The sequence below is a fragment of the Phyllobates terribilis genome, unplaced genomic scaffold (assembly GCF_046119375.1).
Source record: "Phyllobates terribilis strain yellow unplaced genomic scaffold, ASM4611937v1 Scaffold_9__5_contigs__length_417890890, whole genome shotgun sequence".
In the NCBI taxonomy this organism is placed as follows: Eukaryota; Metazoa; Chordata; class Amphibia; order Anura; family Dendrobatidae; genus Phyllobates; species Phyllobates terribilis.
Window position 1 is genome coordinate 108,524,022 of NW_027362769.1, and position 22,641 is coordinate 108,546,662.

A 22,641-nucleotide genomic window follows, 5' to 3' on the forward strand; every position below is an offset into this window, starting at 1 on the left:
TATAGAATAAATGACTCTTCTGAACTTTACTTTGCAATCGCAGCACTATAAGGAGGGAGAAAATTAATTATTTTTAAAGGAGACTCCTCATATGTTGGCACCTACAATAAAAGTTTTATTTCCATCTTATAAAGCATCTAAGGGGTAAAATTTCTCCTTATAGAGATGTCCTTAGCTGACATCAGGAGATTTGTTGACTTCCTGGCAAAAATGTAAAAGGTATGGGTCCGACCTTTGGGACCCTCATTGTTCTTCACAGCGCTGGACTAGTAGCCCTATGCCTGCTATACTGCTATTCCCTGTACTACTCACCTTGGCCCCCACTGCCCAGGGAACTGCAGTACTACCCCCTCGTTCAAGTGAATTGAATCCCATTGCAGTTCCCTGCCCAGCTGGGTGGTCAACGGTGGCCACTGTGCAGAGCGGGGGGGGATCCACCACTAATTCAGTTCTGTAACCCCTCCATTCTCAGAATTGACAGGGGTCCAAAACATCAGCCTCATCAATCATAAAGTGATGGTGTTTTCTAGCGATATGTCTTCCCTTTATAAAATGGGAAAACTCTTTAGGCAGCAAAAGTACCCCACCCCCCATTATAAAGGGAGTTTGCAACTTTTAGAAAAAATATATCTTACAGTTTTATAAGGTATTAATATGTAATTTCAAGTCTCAGAGAAACAAAAAAGTTTAGGAATATAAACTCATGGTGACTTTTGACACCTTCAGAGCAGGAATGAATGTGTCGCATGGATTTATGTCATTCTACATCAACTAAGGAATGTGCTCCTCAAAACTGTGGGGTCATCACAACCCCAGACCAGACCTCAGTCAAGGGACAATAAAACACACTCCTTATCTATGAACTGCTAAAATGTTTAAAGCCAGAACGGTTTATCTCTCTCCCATAGTAATAGTTCTGCTTTCCGTCACCTGTCTCATCTATTGCATTATTTCTGTGTCCTATTGTGTATAAATATTCAGATTTTGTGGTATACTATGCCTGATGAAGAGGCCTGAGTAGTCTCGAAAGCTTGCAACTTGTTACCATCTTTTCAGTTAGCCATTAAAGACTCTGAGGACTCGGAAATTTAAATATTTTCCCTGACCCTTATAAAACTGTAAGATATATTTTTTGTAAAAGATGCAAAACTTTTTTTCAGATAGAGAGACAGATATTTCTATCAGACTCTTGTCCGATATGTGTTGGCTCAAACTTGCCAATGCAAGTCTATGGGTAAGTGAGGGGAGGAAAAAAAAAAGGAAGATAGTAATCTTCTTTTCAACTGTCTTATTGCAGCTGCCACTAGGGGGAGTCTGCACAGGGAATTTTACAGCTCTCCTAGAACTCTATAACCTATTCATTAGCAGTGAGCTCCCTCTAGTGGTGGTAAAAAGAATTACAGCATGTAATATACAGTAATTTTACTACTGCAATGCTTATAAGACCATTTTTTTAAGATACTGACAGATGTTTGCCACCAACGAACATATTTTAATTTCAGTACACCTATTGTATCCTTTATAAAAGCCTTGAATGAATAAAAACACCTCCCCCAATAGATGCAATGCCCTACATGTGCTAAACATGGTGAAGCTCAGAGTAGCACATACATATTATTTATTGCATGCTCAGTACTTTTGGAGACCTGTCTTATATACCCATGCGTTATATTTAGTTATTACTATATTTGGATCATACGTACAGATATTTTACATTCTCCCCAATGAATTTACATGTTGTCTCAAAATACTTGTCCATCCCCTTTACATGTGCAGATCCCGGCGTGACGCCTTCCACCCGGTAGTATTGTGAGACATTTTTTTTCAACCTGATTTATCTGTCGGGTATGTGGCTAAGCGACTAGAGGGGGAGATGAGACCATCATCGTATAGGTATAATCTATGCAGTGAGGCTATGGCTGCACCTTTATTAAATTATGGAAAATTTTATTTCCATTGTAAGGTAAAATCGCTTCTCCCTCTTTCACCCCATTGTATTCTATGTATTGGCTGATGGTGCAGAACATTTTGTGTTCTTCTCTGACCTTGGCCTTTCTGGTGCGACCATGATGCCCTATAACAAAACTTTTTGTAATTGGGCTCAAATCTACCATATCGCCTCACCAAGGAGTTCAGAGTATAACAAAACGTATCATTATTTTGATCCCCACTTCCAACAGCTTATTTCAGAATCCCCTACTGGGGCTTGTGTGGGTCAGAACCCCACTTATCCCCTGTTATTGGCTATCCCTGAGATAGACGATAACTTTAAGTGGTGGGAGCATTTTATGAGTGTAGGATAATAGTGAGAGAGTTCAAGACTCCCAAGTGTATTCATTCTACCCACCCAGCCTTAATGACAGCTGCAGCTTGTACCGAGCAGTGTGAGATCTCAGCAGGGAGGAGGGACACTGAGAAGCTGTCAGTCTGGCTAGGTGAGAGGCGATTGAGGTCCCTAAGGAGATGTCAATCCGGCATGGATTAATAAATAAATAAAATGTACACCAGCCTCATCAGGCCGATGAGCTATTTTAAAAAAATATGTAGTTTGTATTGTGAAAGATGGCAACAGATCAGTTTTAAAATGTATCTAGATCACGGTCTGCTATGTAAATTGAGAATGAGCATTCCTACCCAAATTATTTTTTTTAAGCATTAAGGTCATGGGAAGAAAGCTGTACTGGATATCAGAGGGCAGGAATCTCCATTACAATTATAAGTGCTCATTATGATGATGAACACCCGTAGGGATTTACATTCTGTTTTTAATCATGCATCTGTGTTAATGGAGCTCCTTTTAATTGTCATCAGACTGATCTCTTCAGCCTGTTCCCTGCTGAGGTGGCACTAGGGACTGGCTTTCCCTGCTGAGGTGGCACTAGGGACAGGCGTTCCCTGCTGAGGTGGCACTAGGGACAGGCGTTCCCTGCTGAGGTGGCACTAGGGACAGGCGTTCCCTGCTGAGGTGGCACTAGGGACAGGCGTTCCCTGCTGAGGTGGCACTAGGGACAGGCGTTCCCTGCTGAGGTGGCACTAGAGGCAGGCATTCCCTGCTGAGGTGGCACTAGGGACTGGCGTTCCCTGCTGAGGTGGCACTAGGGACTGGCGTTCCCTGCTGAGGTGGCACTAGGGGCAGGCGTTCCCTGCTGAGGTGGCACTAGGGGCAGGCGTTCCCTGCTGAGGTGGCACTAGGGGCAGGCGTTCCCTGCTGAGGTGGCACTAGGGACAGACGTTCCCTGCTGAGGTGGCACTAGGGACAGACGTTCCCGGCCTCATCATGTCAATATTTATCTTGAAAAAGATATGAGGCCAAAAAAATACAGCCCCATAAATTCATCCTGTTATTAACCATTTCCTCTCACAGAGCATGTATATACAGACAGCTAGGTCTAGAAATGTTTAGGCAGTGACCGAATCTTCGTGATTTCAGCTCTGCAGGTCACAATTTTTTATCTAAAATGAAACAACTGAGTTTGGATGTCACCAAATGCTGGGTGTCCTCCTTTAAGATGCTGTGCCGGCCATTACTGCACTGACTTTAGTTGTCTCTTGTTAGTGGGTCTTTCTGCCTTAAGTTTTGTCTTAAGCCTGTGAAATGCTGATGGATGTGGCTGAGATCTAGTGATGACTCGGCCATTGCAGAATATTTCACTCCTTTGCTTTCGCAGGATATTTTGGGTAATTGTCTATCTGTCCTGCGAGCGCCGTCCAATCAACCTTGCTGCATTTGGTTGAATATGAGTAGAAAGTATGGCCCTGTACACACAGGATTCATCCTGCTGCTTCTGTCTTCAGTCACATTATCAATAAACTCTAGTGACCCCGTACCGTTGGAAGCCATGCATGCCCGGCCATCACACCGCCTCCACCATGTGTTACAGAGGATGTGCTGTGCTGGGGATCATGAGCCGTTCCAGGCCTTCTCCATACTGTCTTCCTCCCATCATTCTGGTACAGGTTGATCTTAGTTTTGCTTTTCCAGAACTTGGCGGCTTCTCTAGATTTATTTTGGCGAAGTCTAATCTGGCCTTTCTATTTTTAATGGTGATTAATGGTTTAAACCTTGTAGTGAACCCTCTGTATTTGCGCTCATGTAGTCTTCTCTTTCTCTTTACGGTAGACTTAGATACTGAAACATCTACTTTCTGGAGAGTGTTCTTCACTTGGGTGGATGTTGTGAAGGATTCTGCAATCATCCACCACTGTTTTCTTGCAGGACATCAAAGCCTTTTTGAGTTCCCAAGCTCACTAGTGCACTCTTATTTTTGGAGACCGTGCCAAACTGTTGATTTGGCCACTTCAAACATTTCTGCAATCTCTCTTATGTATTTCTTCTTTTTTTCAGCCTAATGATGGTCTGCTTTTTTTTCCATCGAGAGCTCTTTTGACCACATGTTGTGGGTTCACAGCAACAGCTTCCAAATGCAAATGCCACACCTGGAATCAGCTCCTGACCTTAATGGCTTAATTGATTATGGATTATCACAGCTTTTAAGATAATTGCCCAATTACTTTTGGCCTATATAAAAAGAGGAAGCTACATATTAAAGAGCTGTAATTCCTAAACCATTACTCCAATTTTAATGCTAATACCCTCAAATTAAGACTGAGAGTCTGCACTTTAAGCCTATATTTATTATATAACTGTATCTTGAATATATTTTGGTGAACAGCTAATATGCCAAAATTTGTCTCACGGTTCAAAAATGTCTAGGCCTAACTGTATGTCTAAGCTTAAAATTGAGTTTTCTAGGAATTGTATATTGAGCTAGTTTTAGGATAATGCATCACTATTGGATCATTTGGGGGGTGGGGGTTGATCAGTGGAAGCACATGGTTTTGGACCACCACTGATCTGCTATTGATGACTTATACCAAGAATAAGTCATCATTCTATAATTACTGGACAACCCCTTTAAGAACATGTTAGTATTACTGCCTGTAGACATCATGATTGATATTCCTGCCCCATACATGCCCTTTCTGCTGCCTTTTGCTATATGTTTAGTTGAATCCATGTGTGTATACTTCATAGTTCCATTTTGCTCTATTGATAATGTAAATGCAGCTGTTCTCCTACCTTCACCATTTGTATACTAAACCTTTGAACACCCACAGATGTAAATGTTAAATATCAAAATCTTCAAAGTGCTGTATACAAACAGCAGCTGGAATAGGATATTACATTACAGATTGCAATTCCTTGTCCTTTCCACGGACGTCCATTTGTTTTGAAAACACAACTATAAGTGTAAATTATGTTCTTTGATTCATGTCCCCAATCAATATTAGGGAATTTTTCCCTTAACCCCCTTCCAGCTGGGTGACTTTCCGTTGTTATTTATGTTTTTTTTTTGTTGGTTTTTTTCCTCTCCTTCTTCCAAGAGCCATAACTTTTTTTTTAGTCTTCCATCCACATAGCCGTACAAGAGTTTTTTGTTTTTTTTTCTGTGGGACGAGCTGTAGTTTTGAATGGCACCACACCATTAATTTTACCATAAAATGTACTGGAAAATGGGTGAAATTTTTGGTGTAATTGCAGGAAAAAAAAAACAGCTCTACAATTGTTACTTAGGCTTTATTTTTACGACATTTACTGTATTTAAAAAATGGCCTGGCAATAGGATTCTCCAGATCAGACTAATTTGCAACGATACCAAACGTGTATAGTTTTTTTAAGTAGTAAAAAACATTGGTTTGATACCTGCATTGACGTTGTATTGCAGTATACAGTCGAAATGATGTCCCCCCCCACCAGAACCCCACCTAAAGTCTTGGTTTTTCAGGATGACAAAGATGTCAGCCATTAGGGCCATCCGTAGTCCCCCGACTGCCATAACAGCCCATCGAACCGCTGAGCTCACATTGCTCCAATGGGAGCCGATGCGCTGCCGATCCTGCTATTTAAATGTTGCTGTCAGTGATTGACAGCGGCATTTAAATGGCTAAACAGCTCCTGCTGTTACAGGAAGATGTCGGCTGTGTGTTGCAGTCAGCATCTCTACCAGGACTGTGGAGTCGGTGTCCATTTTGGTGGAGTCGGTATAAAATGAACCAACTCGGACTCCTAAAATATATAGTAAATTGGTACAGTAGTTCAATGAAGGATGTGCTGTAAATGTTTTCATAAGAATTTGTGAAAGTTATTAAATGTCCTATAAATGTCTGTTCTGTTCCTGATCTAAGGATTTAGGCTTTTTGTTGAGATGAATCTGTGCTGCACTTTATGTACACGCTCAGTAGTGAGGTAGTGAGATGAATCTGTGCTGCACTTTATGTACATGCTCAGTAGTGAGGCAAGGCTGTGAAGTCGGAGTTGGAGGCTTAGCTTACCAACTCCACAGCCCTGGTCTCCACACTTGACATACACGACGTACGTACCAGCAAGTGTTTGTATGCTCGACCTGTATTGAAGCCCCCAACGCCCCCTCTTCATATGCCAAAAAATGCCTTATATACTTCTGGCTTACGGCCCGATCTGATCTGTGTCTTTCCCCCCCCCCCTTATTGGCACTTCCTCAATCCCTGCAGCTGCCGTCCTCCCGGCTTGATTGATGTGGATTACAGGTCCTACATCATCCTCAGATCTCTGTGAATCTTGCAGCTATGCAGTTGAAGCACAGTCACACTCTGCTCGGCCGTTAGTAGACCCATCATATTACCCCCCACACCCTTACTCCGGTGCTCCTTTGATGGTCTCCACCAGACCGGAAGAGCTAACAGCACAACCACCTGTAACCTGTCCGGTGCTACTGATTTGAACATTTTAGCTCCCCCCCCCCTCTTGCATATAATTCATTGTTTTGCGTTTGTTATGTTTCCTTGGAGACACATAAAGACCTATTAACATGTACAAAGCTGTAGAGCGCAGCATGAGTAAGGATTCATTGTGGGAAAAGTATTATGTGCTTATAATGTTATGGTAAACTTCTTAAGCGAGGAGGTAAAAATAGATAAGAAGTAATAATAGAAACATGAATGGCGGGCAGCCAATTAATAAAACCTTGTGATTGTCTTAAGATTTCTTTCAGTGCTTATTTCATGCCACAAATACAAAATAATTTTTTTTTTCTGATATTGCTTAAAAAAAATGTACCGTATTTTTCGGACCATAAGACTCACTTTTTTCCTCCAAAACTTTGGAGGAAAATGGGGGGTGCGTCTTATAGTCCGAATGTTGGGGGGGGGGGGGGTGTATATTTATGTGTGGTGTGGGGGGAACGGTGTCGGTGGAGGAGCGGGGAACAGAAGGCAGCAGCCGCCTACTGCAGCCTACACCGTCCCCGCTGCTAAAGAAAATGAATATTCACTGCTCTCCACGCCCATGGGGCGTGGGGAGCACTGAATATTCATGCTCCTTAATAGCGGTATACAGTGTAGCCTTCTGCGGCTCCTGCTGCTGCTGGCTATCTCCTGTGCCCGCTGTTAAAGGGCATGAATATTCAACCTCTCTCCACGCCCATGGGCGTGGGGAGGGGGTGAATATTCATGCCCTTTAATGAGCGGGCACAGGAGATAGCCAGCAGCAGCCGCAGCGTGGCTACTCTGTGTGCCGGCTATAAAGGAGAGTGAAGTCACTGCTCCATGCACACACAGACCCGGCGTGGGGAGCAGTGACTTCCGGCAGCTGATCTCTCCTTGTGAGCCGCGCATGGCAGTGACGTCATGCGCGGCTCACATGGAGAGATCAGTGCAGGCAGACCGGACGCATCGCTGGAGGAGAGAGAAGAGAGGTGAGTAGGAGTGTTAATTTTTTTTTTAATGTGCAGCATGATGGGGATTAGGGATGCCATGCATACCAGGACAGGGATCAGGGGTGCCATGCATACTAGGACATGGATGAGGGGTGCCATGCATACCAGGACAGGGATGAGGGGTGCCATGCATACCAGGACAGGGATGAGGGGTGCCATGCATACCAGGACAGGGATGAGGGGTGCCATGCATACCAGGACAGGGATGAGGGGTGCCATGCATACCAGGACAGGGATGAGGGGTGCCATGCATACCAGGACAGGGATGAGGGGTGCCATGCATACCAGGACAGGGATGAGGAGTGCCATGCATACCAGGACAGGGATGAGGGGTGCCATGCATACCAGGACAGGGATGAGGGGTGCCATGCTTACCAGGACAGGGATGAGGGGTGCCATGCATATCAGGATAGGGATGAGGGGTGCCAGGCATACCAGGATGGGGATGGGGACCACATATAAAAGGAAGGGGGGCGGCATATATACAAGGATGGGGGATATTGTCAGAATTGGGGGACATTATCCCTATACCAGTGTCAGCAGAAGACCCCCCTCCCCCTTAAAAGTGCATCATGACCACATTTTTTGCTTACATTTTTATTTTTTTTATTTTTCTCCTCTAAAACCTAGGTGCATCTTATGGTCTGGTGCGTCTTATAGATCGAAAAATACGGTACATTTTATTACATTGGAGGTCATACCTGTCAGAGGTTGTCCCATAAAGACCCCTTAAGACTTATGTTCACGATGTGCGGCTCTTTCTCTGGCCCCTCCAAGCATTACATCATTCTACTGTTCCTCATAGACAGGAGCCCCCAGCAGATGATCCTCCTCTCCTATTATGTCACTTTGGGGTAATTCTTGACTCAACTTTTTTACCTAGCAAACTGAATATATCAGTTGATGTCTGATAAAAAGTATTGTATGCTTGTTTTGTATGGTCGAGACATCTTTTTTAATTCAGTAAATAAGGGTATTCATTAAAAGCTCCATAAACTGTATCTGGACATACACAGATGTTGGCTGGTTACCAAAGTGCTGCTGAGGGCATGGAGTGTGAAGGAGACGGATGATATAAGGGTTTTGAGAAAAATGTTGGAATGGTTAGATTATCTAGGTGATGTGATAGGCCTGCATAAAGAGAAGTGTTTGTAAGGCATGCTTAAAACTGTGGATACTGGGAATTAATAGGATTATTGGAGAAGTGCATTCCAGAGAACTGGTGCAACACAAGAAAATTCTTGGAGTGGGAAGTTTTAGATCTAGGAGGATTTTAGTTTTAGATCTATAGAAGAATGGAGAGCAATGGAGGGAGGAGATGTAGGACGGTGCAGCACTGTGGAGAGCTTTGTGAGTGAGTGTGATAAGTTTATGTTGCGTTCTGTCAGATAAGCCACCAGTGCAATGACTGGCACAGGGTGGAGGCACCGGTGTATCGGCTGGCCAGGAATATGAGATTGGCTGCTGCATTCATTATAAATTGGAAAGGGAAAGTTTAACTAGAAGACGACTAATTGTAAGTTGTCATAGTCGGCACTATCATGAATATGAGTTAGAGCAAGAGTTTTTACAGTTTAGAAAGTTAGATTTAAGTGATGTTTTTGAGGTACGGGTGACATGAGCAAGTGAGTGATCGGTTTTAGGGAGTGATAGAAAGATTTGCATCAAATATAAGCCCAAGACAGCAGGTGTGCTCTCTGGGACTTATCGTAGTCCCACATATGGAAATAGAAATATGAACTGTAGGTAAGTTTGTAGAAGGGGGAAATGTAAATAGTTCAGTTTTGGAAATACTCAGTTTCCGATTAAGGGAGGACATGATGTTAAAAACAGCGGACATAGATCCACTGGTATTTTCAGGCAGTGTAGGGGCGATATCAGGAGAAGATGTGTAAAGTTGGGTCTCATCAGCATGGAGATGATACTGAAAGCCAAATCTGCTGATGGTTCAGCTTCAAATTGAATATTCCTAACCCCCTTAGGGCCCTCATACACATTAGACTAAAATACACTGGTGGTTATAGGGTCTCACGACTTCTTCCCCCTCCCCAAGAGATAATATTGGGGGAGAGAAGGATCCAGCACATTAGATTTCCAGCCGGTGATCTTTTTATTCCCTGGGAGATTTCTGTTGTATATGGGGGACTTCTGTAAATGACCATGGGGGACTCTATGCCATCTAGTGAGACCTTTGTCAATTAAAGAAATCAGAGAGATCAGAGAATTTATTCATTATAGTGTGTTATAGGGATACCCCAACCTAAAGTAGTAATCGCCTTTCCAACTACATAAGGGATAAATCCTGGATGGTCAGGATTTCATCTGCTGGGACAGCTAAGGAGCTTAAGAACGGGGTACCACAGCCACAATACCACATTGAATGGACCATGATTATTTATGGATGTGTTTATTTTGCAGGTGGAAAACAGACCAAAGTATTATGGAAGAGAGTGAGTATGTCTTTGTCTTCCATCTTCTACTAAAATGCTGGTATTTCTTTATTTTCATGTAAGACAAGTTATTGAAGTAGAATGACTTTATTTTACTGTATTGGGAAATTGTGATAGTCCAGCTCTTGTATCTGGCACAGAAGCTAGAACAGAGAACATAATTATAAGGCGCATCTAATGCTACAGCTGATTCAATGTTTGGGTTTCATTATGAGTTCTGCTCTGAGGTCACTGTCCTCACAAATAACATGCTCATATCTGTTTTCACTTTTACTTCCATGAAAAGATCATTATTCTCCAATCTCTTTTTTTTCTCACCAGTTTTTAAAAACTGGAGGTAAACTGGCCAAAGTCTTTACATTGACACTTAGAAATGGATCAGTTAAAAAAATGGATGGAAAACTAATGTCTTCCGTTTGTTTTTGTCAGATCTGTATTAGGCTTGAATGGCTGAGCCTAATCCACAAAAATGGTGAAATTAGGACATGCGCCGAGTTTATCGGAAGGGGCGCACAAACCTGTTGAGAAAAAAAATTGCGTGACTAGTTTCATTAAACTCAATGGTTCAGTGCATGGATGCGAAAACTGGCTTTGTAAATGTAGCCTGAGGGTTTAACATCTGTGTGGTGGTGTCCATGGTTAGTGGAAACAACGGTGCAGTGGAGGAGCCATCACACAGTGGACACCAGAGGAGCCTGATGGGCCGCTTATTATGGGGGCGAAGTGTGTTTCATTTTAATGGAAGAATAACACTGGATGCTGCCCTATTATTTCTTTCAAAAAATCAGTGGAGGCGGAAACTGAAACTTGTAAAAGAGCCTCCGACATAGACGTTGGCAAAGCCTGATTTCTGCCTGCTGATAAACCATAACACGACACCTATCAGCTCCTAGAATCGAGTGTATAATTAATATCTATATATAGCCATAATCTTCAGTACAGCAGAGAGCGAGCGTGAGTCCTGTCGTAATGAATGTGCACCCGGGGAGATTAAAATTAGTAACACTCTATTAAAAGATCCTGTAAGCAGGACAGAATCATTTAGGTGAAGAGGTTGTGTCGTTAGAGATCCCCCCCCTCTCTCCTCAGACGTGGTCATTCAGATAAATAGTCGTCCTTGTAAGACATGCACGGCTTGTAGTGGCCAAAGCGGCTTTCCATTTGGCTTATAGAGCAGGATCCTGTGTTGGAGACCCACTCTGATGTTCCTATACCCGAATTGGGCATTTAGGCAGGGGTTGTCTACATTTTACAACCCATTTAAAGCATGTAACTAATAACCTATTTCTGCTGGACTCGGAAGTACAAGTTGGTTAAAAAGTAGTGGTAATGCTGAGTTAGACTAGTCTTCCATCATTGACCACATAGGGCTTGCAAAAGCTTCTCCATCCCTTTGACTGTCTTGTAAATGGGAAAGACATAGCGGCAGGGACATCAGACATGTGAGGCCTTGGGTACTTCTGAGTGGAAGAGAAGTACCGTATATACTTGAGTATAAGCCGACTTTTTCAGCACATTTTTTAGGCTGAACCCCCCCCTCGACTTATACTAGAGTATATACTCAAGTATAGTATATTACTGCTGTGCGGGGGTGTTGCGACGGCAGAGGAGCAGTTCACAGGCAGTAGCCGGCTACTTAAGCCACCACGTGTGCCCGCTGCTAAAGAAATTTAATATTCACTCTTCTCCACACCCATGGGAGTGGAGAAGAGTGAATATTCATTTTCTTTAATAACGTGCAGTGTCAGCCGCTGCCGCCGGCTCGTGCAGCAATTCAGCGATCCTCTGTGCCTGCTATTAGAGAGTATGAATAGTCACTCCTCCCCACTCCCATGGGCTTGGAGAAGAGTGAATATTCATTCTCTTTAGTAGCGGGCACAGAAGATCGCTGAGCAGCAGCAGAAGCTGCAGTTCAGCTGACACTACGCGCTATTAAAGAAAAAAGAATATTCACTCCTCTCCACGCACATAGTCCCGGCGTGGAGAGGAGTGAATATGCCCGCAGCTCACCTCTGCATCTGAGGTCGCATGGCAGTGACGTCATGCGCTGATCAGATGGTGAGATGAGTTGCTGGCAGAACAGGACTCAGCGCTGGAGCAGAGGGGAGGGAGGTGAGTAGGAGTGTTTTATTTTTTTCATGTGTGCAGTGATGGGGTGGGGAGGGCATACTTACCAGGATAGGGGGACCATGCATACCAGGATTGGGGATGAGGTGGCCATATATACCAGGATTGGGGATGAGGGGAGCATGCATACCAGGATTGGGGGTGAGGGGGCCATGCATACCAGTATTGGGGATGAGGGGGCCATGCATACCAGGATTGGGGATGAGATTAGGAAATTTACCAGTAGCTGCTGCATTTCCCACCCTAGACTTATACTCGAGTCAATAAGTTTTCCCAAATTGTCTCTTCAGAGAGGAAGAGAACTAGAACTCTAGTGCCACCTATAGGAAGTAGCAATCCTAAAAGTCAACATTGACCTTTTTAATGAGCCTGGTCACATGATTTAGGATAAAAGCCAGAACCAGAAACTCAATTTGCAGACACTCTGTTTCGAGCTATTGCCCCTCATCAATGCAAAGTGTTGAGTTCTTGTTTGGCTGGGTGAGAGGCGTCAGACCGGTATCTAAGGGGTAACATTTCTCCTTGCAAAGAGTGAGATGTTAAGGATGTCAAGGTGAGGAGACTTTTAAGCCGCAATGCTCCTCTGGGAAATATGCAAATTGTCTCTTCAGAGAGGAAGAGGACTATAACTCTAGTGCCACCTAGAGGAAGAGGCAATCCTAAAAGTCAATATTGACCCTTTAACGAGCCTTGTCACATTAGGATAAAAGCCAGAACCAGAAACTCAATTTTATTCTTTTTTTTTAATTCATTTCATTTAATTCATTTCACACACTGTGCCCCCCATAAGGTCTTAAAAGATTAAAACACCTTGTGAGGTGTGGTGGTAATTTAACATATTCAATACATTTTTTAAATAATTTTTTTCCCTGTAACTGGTGCTTGTATAATATCCCCAGTTACAGGAAAAATCCAGCCTCCTGGCTGCATAACGGAGCTGACTGGGTCTCCTAAGAAACAGGAGCTCCTGCTCTCTCTGTATACCCAGCGATCACATGATCATGGTCCGGAGAAGGAAGCAATGTCAGTACTTCCTAAACTGTATACACAAACTCTGGTTCAATGTTGTGATTACTATTATCCGGTAGGAAATCATAGTATAATAAACCACGTTTGTATGCTGTCTGGGGAGTCTGGCTGTGTCTGACAGCCTGCTTCCTGTCACCTCACAGCTGCACAATATGGAGCAGCTGCTTACTTTGCAATTATGTGTTTAAAACGTCAGTGCAGAGTTGCAATTATGTGTTAAAACGTCAGTGCAAAGTAAAATTAAAAAGTGTGGGCTACCTGGATGTTTACAGTTTATGCATGGTCCAAAAGTAGTTAAATGGGTTGTGCACCTTTTGGGGGATATATGTACAATATTGTTTTTAACTTAAATGCATCCATATGGGGCTAAAAATCGTCCTTACAGTGGAGTTTCATTGAACATTTTGCACCATTTGCCTTCTGTAGCCTCCTAGTTGCACTGTTTATTGCTGGCTGCAGAATGAATTAACTGAGAATCTGTCAGTGAAATCAATCAGATTCAATAAGAGGTTGTAACGTCTCTTTTTCTGAGCTCCTCTCGGCTGATTTGTGACCACAGACCACATCAAAGTTGAATATGCAGCAAAGCAAAGAGCCTGTGGTGCAAAAATGTTAAAGAAACCAAAATGCAAAAATGATTTTTTTAGCGCCAAGCTCATGCATTAATTGTCCCTAAAGGTGGACAACATTTTTTATACGGCATGTAAAAAGGTATCATCTGACTGCAATCTGCTTATTTATGTCTTTTTAGATTTTTTGGTATGATTTCAAGGGAAGAAACTGACCAACTACTGAGTGTTGCAGAAGGCGGTTACCTAATCCGTGAAAGTCAGCGACAACCTGGAACGTACACCTTAGCTTTAAGGTAAGAAATATGATTTCTGTTGCAGCTGACCGTGTCTTGTTACAGTGACTGATACCATATATTCCTATTTGCCAACACTTGGGAAATGTTTAGGAGATCTGGAAGTGAAGATAATTCTTTTGGGTGCTCACTCATGAGGTTTGCTTGTCTCTCCTGCCTTTGTTGCTTAAAACAACCAATCTTGATAAAATTTTTGCTTTTTTGATAACTCAGTATAAATTGATAGCTGCGATTGGTTATTATAGGCAACTACGACAGTATTTCAGATCCCCCCCCCCCCCCCATGTTCTGGCGATGGCTCCATCATCATGGTGTCTGGGAGTACAAAAAGGAAGAAGTGTAAGCATTGAGGTCCATTATTGGCAGTGCTGCTTCATCTTATGAACCCCCCCCCCCCCTTACCAAGGACTGCGGGCCTAATCCAGCCCACCCTGTCATTCTTTGTGGCTCGCGAGGTCAGGACACAGATGGATCGGCTCTCCACTTTCCCCCGCACAGAGAGATGGTCGGAGCATTGTGGAAGTGTGCGCTGTAGCTTAATATCGAAGATGGCACCTGCCCCCCCTGTGCCGGCCTCACCCCCTCTGCTTGCAGTGATAACAGTCAGCCTGCGCAAACGGTGAATGCAGTCAGCCAGAAGGTTTGTGTGGTTCCATCTTTGCATACAAGCAAACGCAGCCAGTTCTTGGCATAGGGAGCAGACCATCTTGAGCCCTGCCGCCCGGGGTCAGCTCTCTTAGCCCTGCCGCCCCGGGGTCAGCTCTCTTAGCCCTGCCGCCCCGGGGTCAGCTCTCTTAGCCCTGCCGCCCCGGGGTCAGCTCTCTTAGCCCTGCCGCCCCGGGGTCAGCTCTCTTAGCCCTGCCGCCCCGGGGTCAGCTCTCTTAGCCCTGCCGCCCCGGGGTCAGCTCTCTTAGCCCTGCCGCCCCGGGGTCAGCTCTCTTAGCCCTGCCGCCCCGGGGTCAGCTCTCTTAGCCCTGCCGCCCCGGGGTCAGCTCTCTTAGCCCTGCCGCCCCGGGGTCAGCTCTCTTAGCCCTGCCGCCCCGGGGTCAGCTCTCTTAGCCCTGCCGCCCCGGGGTCAGCTCTCTTAGCCCTGCCGCCCCGGGGTCAGCTCTCTTAGCCCTGCCGCCCCGGGGTCAGCTCTCTTAGCCCTGCCGCCCCGGGGTCAGCTCTCTTAGCCCTGCCGCCCCGGGGTCAGCTCTCTTAGCCCTGCCGCCCCGGGGTCAGCTCTCTTAGCCCTGCCGCCCCGGGGTCAGCTCTCTTAGCCCTGCCGCCCCGGGGTCAGCTCTCTTAGCCCTGCCGCCCCGGGGTCAGCTCTCTTAGCCCTGCCGCCCCGGGGTCAGCTCTCTTAGCCCTGCCGCCCCGGGGTCAGCTCTCTTAGCCCTGCCGCCCCGGGGTCAGCTCTCTTAGCCCTGCCGCCCCGGGGTCAGCTCTCTTAGCCCTGCCGCCCCGGGGTCAGCTCTCTTAGCCCTGCCGCCCCGGGGTCAGCTCTCTTAGCCCTGCCGCCCCGGGGTCAGCTCTCTTAGCCCTGCCGCCCCGGGGTCAGCTCTCTTATAGCTCCTGGCCAGTCTGTGCATTGCAGTTTGTTTGTACCATGTTGTATGTCTGCATGAGCCCTTACAATTACAAGCAGCCCTTTGAAGGCAACCATTATGTGGATGTGGCCCTTGGTGAAAAAGAGTGACACCCCTGCCCTTCACCCCTTCCCTTCACCCCTAATCAATTTGTCCAAGGAAGGTCATTGAATTATTTAACGATTCATAGATTTCTACAAGTTTCAAAATATCTTTGCAACATATGAGTTCTGGACCTGTTTGTAACTTTGATCATGCGTTAGGTCACTATTTGAGTAGTGTTGTATACCTTCACGTAATGAATAATGGGGTTAGTCTGGGGTCTATATTTGTAAATATAGGGGTTGTATTTTGGCCCGAGGCTGCCCTGTGTTCTGTTTTATAGGGAGAGCTGGAGAGCTTGGTATTGGGTAAAATTGTCTGGGTATTGTATTAATCAGACATCTGGTCTGTATTTAGGGACAGTTTTGTGCTCTTTATTTAGGGGCATTCTGTTCTGAGGGTCTGTATTTAGGGGGAGTTTGTTATGGCGGGTGTATTTACGGGGAGTCTGATTTGGGGTTCTGTACTTTAAGGAATCCTGACAGGGATATTATTTGCATTGTCAGTTTGTGTTGTGTTTTTTTGGGGGTGGGGGGTTGTGTGATGTCTGGGGGTTCTGCATTCCTTTTAGTGAATATAATTACATTCAGCAAACACTATTTCACAGCCAAGCATTGTAGGTCGGAGTCTTGTCCTATATCAGCGTGCAGGGCATAGGGTCAGATAGTTTCTGCTACAAACAAACTGCATTTCTTTATACTTCTCATTTTAGTATCTTCAAAATGTCCCTTCTCGAAGAATTGTGTGTGTGTATACGCACAAATTATATATATTTTATTTATTAACCTTTTCTTAATCACTCATATTGATGGTTTATTAAAGATTTATGTGCCGATAATCTGCAATGCTCATGAGTAGTGAATCCTTCCTTCGCCATCGCATGGACATTCCCCGGCAGAGAATCTCCAGATATTGAGCACCATTTGTCTCTTCCTCTGCTCAGCCTAGTTCTCGCCCAGTCTCTCCCCTGGTCTTGTCTAGAATCAATATGTCTATGGTCATTAATAAGTAACGAGTATGCAAATTCAGAGGACCCCTTCTTTCACCATAATTTGTAAGCTAGCAGTCACTGTTCATCATGTGAAGATCTCTACATGTGTCCATATGAGCTATGAATTGTTAGAGAATGGCAGGGCATGAGAACCTGGCTGGCTGGATCACAAGTGCAATATTACCCCCGTCCTACATGGATATACAGAGGGGCATACAGTCCTGCTCATCATTATGGCACCCATGAAGTTTAAGTACATATGGGAATATCTCCTGAAAAAATGAATCAAGTGAAACAGTTTTTTGTGTATAGAGCCCTCGTGTTAAATACAAAAGAGCAAACGATAAACAATCATTTAAAACCAAAAACAATGGGAGGGAAAAATAGAAAAACCTGTAGCTTGCTGTGTCACTGGTATTGGCACCCTTTACATTAATTTAGTATGGAAACATATTTTGACTCACCTGTGGTAAATCACAAAAGAGATTCACCTGTGATTAATTGTCGGTGCCCATGTGATGTGAATTAGCCAATGAATGATGACTTCAGTGTTTTAAAAAGCCACATGGTAGGCTCTGTTCCTTTGTTACAATGGTAAAGACAAAGAAGCTGTCTGAGGACGTCAGAACTATTATTAACAAACAAAAAACTTCAAAGGGTATAATGCCATTTCCAAAGACCTTGGTATCCCAGCTTCAACAGTGCGCAGTGTTATTAAGAAGTTTGTCAAGCATTGAACCATCAAAAATCTCCCTGGACGTGGGGGAAAGAGGAAAATTGACAAGAGATGTCTTCGAAGGTTGGTGCGAATGGTGGAAAAAACACCATGTCAAACATCCAAAGACTTGAGGGCCAACCTGGAACAGTCTGGGGAGCTTTATAGGCGAAGGTCAAGGAAGAAGACATAAAAAGGAACGACTGATCTCTGCCAAAGGGTAACTTGACAAACCATAATCCTTCTGGGAAAATGTTCTGTGGACAGAGGAAACAAAAATAGAGCTTTTTGGCAATGGAAAGCAATAGTTTGTTTATAGACGGCGCAATGAAGCTTATAAGGAAAAGAGCACCTTACCAACAGTTAAGCATGGTGGAGGATCCATAATGCTGTGGTGTTGCTTTGCTGCACCTGGTACTTGGAGGTTTTGACCGTATCACAGGAATCATGAAATCAGAGAATTATCAAGAGATTTGAGAGCGAAATTTCCTACCCAGTGTAAGAAAATTTGGGTTGAGTCTAAGATCATGGGTCCTCCAGCAAGACAATAACCCAAAGCACACATCCAAAAGTACACAGGAATGGTTGAAAAAGAAAAAATGGAGTGTTTTAAAATGGCCAGCAATGAGTCCTGACCTCAATCCCATTGAAAATCTTTGGGTGAGCTGAAATCTGCCATTGGTAAAAAGAACCCTGCAAACATTCAAGAGCTTGAACAAACTGCAAAGGAAGAGTGGGAGAAAATTCCAGCTGAGAAGTGCAAGAAGCTTATAGATGACTACAAGAAACGTTTGGAGGCTGTGAGCAATGCAAAAGGGTGTGCAACCAAGTAAAGTCAGAACCTGTCCAGTGACTATAGCGTAACCATTCAATTAGTTATGCAAGATTGATATAGGCCTCATTCACATGTCGTCATTTTCCACATATGAGAAAAATGGACCACATGCTGATCAAAGTGTGATCAAAAAAATCTGTCGGTGTCCTCTGTTTTTCTCGTACGTGGAGAAAAATTTTTTTTATCCACCTCCTATGTGACAGTATGTGAAAATTGGATAGCACTCGGATGTCATCCAAGTGCAGTCCGATATATATATATATATATATATATATATATATATATATATATATATATATATCAGACAATGTGAACTGAGGTCTAAGATGGCAGACATACAAGAAACAGAGGCATGTTCACACTAGCAAAAAAGAAGCAAGACAAAAATATATCTCATACCCTACCATAATTATATATAAATGTAAAGCAAAATTGCATAATAAATATAGGGTACTTAGTGAACTATTTTTGATCAAAAAAAGTATACAAGCCGTCCCACCAGCGGCAAGGTGACCCTAAATTGGGACGGTACCTATACTGCCTATGTTAAAAACCTTACTGTATATCAAAGTTGAAGTAATGCATATAAAAGGGTAGACAAATAGGACCGGGTCCCAACTCCAGACCACCTAGGCCCGTGGTAAGCTACATATATACCAATCAGCTCAACAAAGGGCATGCCACACCCTTAAATTGCACAGAATGCAAACAAGTCAAAAAACCAGACAATGTGAACTGAGGTCTAAGATGGCAGACATACAAGAAACAGAGGCATGTTCACACTAGCAAAAAAGAAGCAAGACAAAAATATATCTCATACCCTACCATAATTATATATAAATGTAAAGCAAAATTGCATAATAAATATAGGGTACTTAGTGAACTATTTTTGATCAAAAAAAGTATACAAGCCGTCCCACCAGCGGCAAGGTGACCCTAAATTGGGACGGTACCTATACTGCCTATATTAAAAACCTTACTGTATATCAAAGTTGAAGTAATGCATATAAAAGGGTAGACAAATAGGACCGGGTCCCAACTCCAGACCACCTAGGCCCGTGGTAAGCTACATATATACCAATCAGCTCAACAAAGGGCATGCCACACCCTTAAATTGCACAGAATGCAAACAAGTCAAAAAACCAGACAATGTGAACTGAGGTCTAAGATGGCAGACATACAAGAAACAGAGGCATGTTCACACTAGCAAAAAAGAAGCAAGACAAAAATATATCTCATACCCTACCATAATTATATATAAATGTAAAGCAAAATTGCATAATAAATATAGGGTACTTAGTGAACTATTTTTGATCAAAAAAAGTATACAAGCCGTCCCACCAGCGGCAAGGTGACCCTAAATTGGGACGGTACCTATACTGCCTATATTAAAAACCTTACTGTATATCAAAGTTGAAGTAATGCATATAAAAGGGTAGACAAATAGGACCGGGTCCCAACTCCAGACCACCTAGGCCCGTGGTAAGCTACATATATACCAATCAGCTCAACAAAGGGCATGCCACACCCTTAAATTGCACAGAATGCAAACAAGTCAAAAAACCAGACAATGTGAACTGAGGTCTAAGATGGCAGACATACAAGAAACAGAGGCATGTTCACACTAGCAAAAAAGAAGCAAGACAAAAATATATCTCATACCCTACCATAATTATATATAAATGTAAAGCAAAATTGCATAATAAATATAGGGTACTTAGTGAACTATTTTTGATCAAAAAAAGTATACAAGCCGTCCCACCAGCGGCAAGGTGACCCTAAATTGGGACGGTACCTATACTGCCTATATTAAAAACCTTACTGTATATCAAAGTTGAAGTAATGCATATAAAAGGGTAGACAAATAGGACCGGGTCCCAACTCCAGACCACCTAGGCCCGTGGTAAGCTACATATATACCAATCAGCTCAACAAAGGGCATGCCACACCCTTAAATTGCACAGAATGCAAACAAGTCAAAAAACCAGACAATGTGAACTGAGGTCTAAGATGGCAGACATACAAGAAACAGAGGCATGTTCACACTAGCAAAAAAGAAGCAAGACAAAAATATATCTCATACCCTACCATAATTATATATAAATGTAAAGCAAAATTGCATAATAAATATAGGGTACTTAGTGAACTATTTTTGATCAAAAAAAGTATACAAGCCGTCCCACCAGCGGCAAGGTGACCCTAAATTGGGACGGTACCTATACTGCCTATATTAAAAACCTTACTGTATATCAAAGTTGAAGTAATGCATATAAAAGGGTAGACAAATAGGACCGGGTCCCAACTCCAGACCACCTAGGCCCGTGGTAAGCTACATATATACTAATCAGCTCAACAAAGGGCATGCCACACCCTTAAATTGCACAGAATGCAAACAAGTCAAAAAACCAGACAATGTGAACTGAGGTCTAAGATGGCAGACATACAAGAAACAGAGGCATGTTCACACTAGCAAAAAAGAAGCAAGACAAAAATATATCTCATACCCTACCATAATTATATATAAATGTAAAGCAAAATTGCATAATAAATATAGGGTACTTAGTGAACTATTTTTGATCAAAAAAAGTATACAAGCCGTCCCACCAGCGGCAAGGTGACCCTAAATTGGGACGGTACCTATACTGCCTATATTAAAAACCTTACTGTATATCAAAGTTGAAGTAATGCATATAAAAGGGTAGACAAATAGGACCGGGTCCCAACTCCAGACCACCTAGGCCCGTGGTAAGCTACATATATACCAATCAGCTCAACAAAGGGCATGCCACACCCTTAAATTGCACAGAATGCAAACAAGTCAAAAAACCAGACAATGTGAACTGAGGTCTAAGATGGCAGACATACAAGAAACAGAGGCATGTTCACACTAGCAAAAAAGAAGCAAGACAAAAATATATCTCATACCCTACCATAATTATATATAAATGTAAAGCAAAATTGCATAATAAATATAGGGTACTTAGTGAACTATTTTTGATCAAAAAAAGTATACAAGCCGTCCCACCAGCGGCAAGGTGACCCTAAATTGGGACGGTACCTATACTGCCTATATTAAAAACCTTACTGTATATCAAAGTTGAAGTAATGCATATAAAAGGGTAGACAAATAGGACCGGGTCCCAACTCCAGACCACCTAGGCCCGTGGTAAGCTACATATATACCAATCAGCTCAACAAAGGGCATGCCACACCCTTAAATTGCACAGAATGCAAACAAGTCAAAAAACCAGACAATGTGAACTGAGGTCTAAGATGGCAGACATACAAGAAACAGAGGCATGTTCACACTAGCAAAAAAGAAGCAAGACAAAAATATATCTCATACCCTACCATAATTATATATAAATGTAAAGCAAAATTGCATAATAAATATAGGGTACTTAGTGAACTATTTTTGATCAAAAAAAGTATACAAGCCGTCCCACCAGCGGCAAGGTGACCCTAAATTGGGACGGTACCTATACTGCCTATATTAAAAACCTTACTGTATATCAAAGTTGAAGTAATGCATATAAAAGGGTAGACAAATAGGACCGGGTCCCAACTCCAGACCACCTAGGCCCGTGGTAAGCTACATATATACCAATCAGCTCAACAAAGGGCATGCCACACCCTTAAATTGCACAGAATGCAAACAAGTCAAAAAACCAGACAATGTGAACTGAGGTCTAAGATGGCAGACATACAAGAAACAGAGGCATGTTCACACTAGCAAAAAAGAAGCAAGACAAAAATATATCTCATACCCTACCATAATTATATATAAATGTAAAGCAAAATTGCATAATAAATATAGGGTACTTAGTGAACTATTTTTGATCAAAAAAAGTATACAAGCCGTCCCACCAGCGGCAAGGTGACCCTAAATTGGGACGGTACCTATACTGCCTATATTAAAAACCTTACTGTATATCAAAGTTGAAGTAATGCATATAAAAGGGTAGACAAATAGGACCGGGTCCCAACTCCAGACCACCTAGGCCCGTGGTAAGCTACATATATACCAATCAGCTCAACAAAGGGCATGCCACACCCTTAAATTGCACAGAATGCAAACAAGTCAAAAAACCAGACAATGTGAACTGAGGTCTAAGATGGCAGACATACAAGAAACAGAGGCATGTTCACACTAGCAAAAAAGAAGCAAGACAAAAATATATCTCATACCCTACCATAATTAT

At 43.1% G+C, this 22,641-nt stretch overlaps 1 protein-coding gene across 1 annotated transcript in view; it reads left to right on the forward strand.

Moving 5' to 3' along the window:
* Positions 1 to 22,641, forward strand: part of CHN1 (chimerin 1) — a 120,491-nt gene that overhangs the window by 23,711 nt on the left and 74,139 nt on the right. Inside the window, exons 5-6 of the mRNA XM_073646898.1 lie at positions 10,173 to 10,204; positions 14,112 to 14,225. Coding sequence (XP_073502999.1) covers positions 10,173 to 10,204; positions 14,112 to 14,225 — 146 coding nt within the window. The remainder of the gene's footprint in view (positions 1 to 10,172; positions 10,205 to 14,111; positions 14,226 to 22,641) is intronic.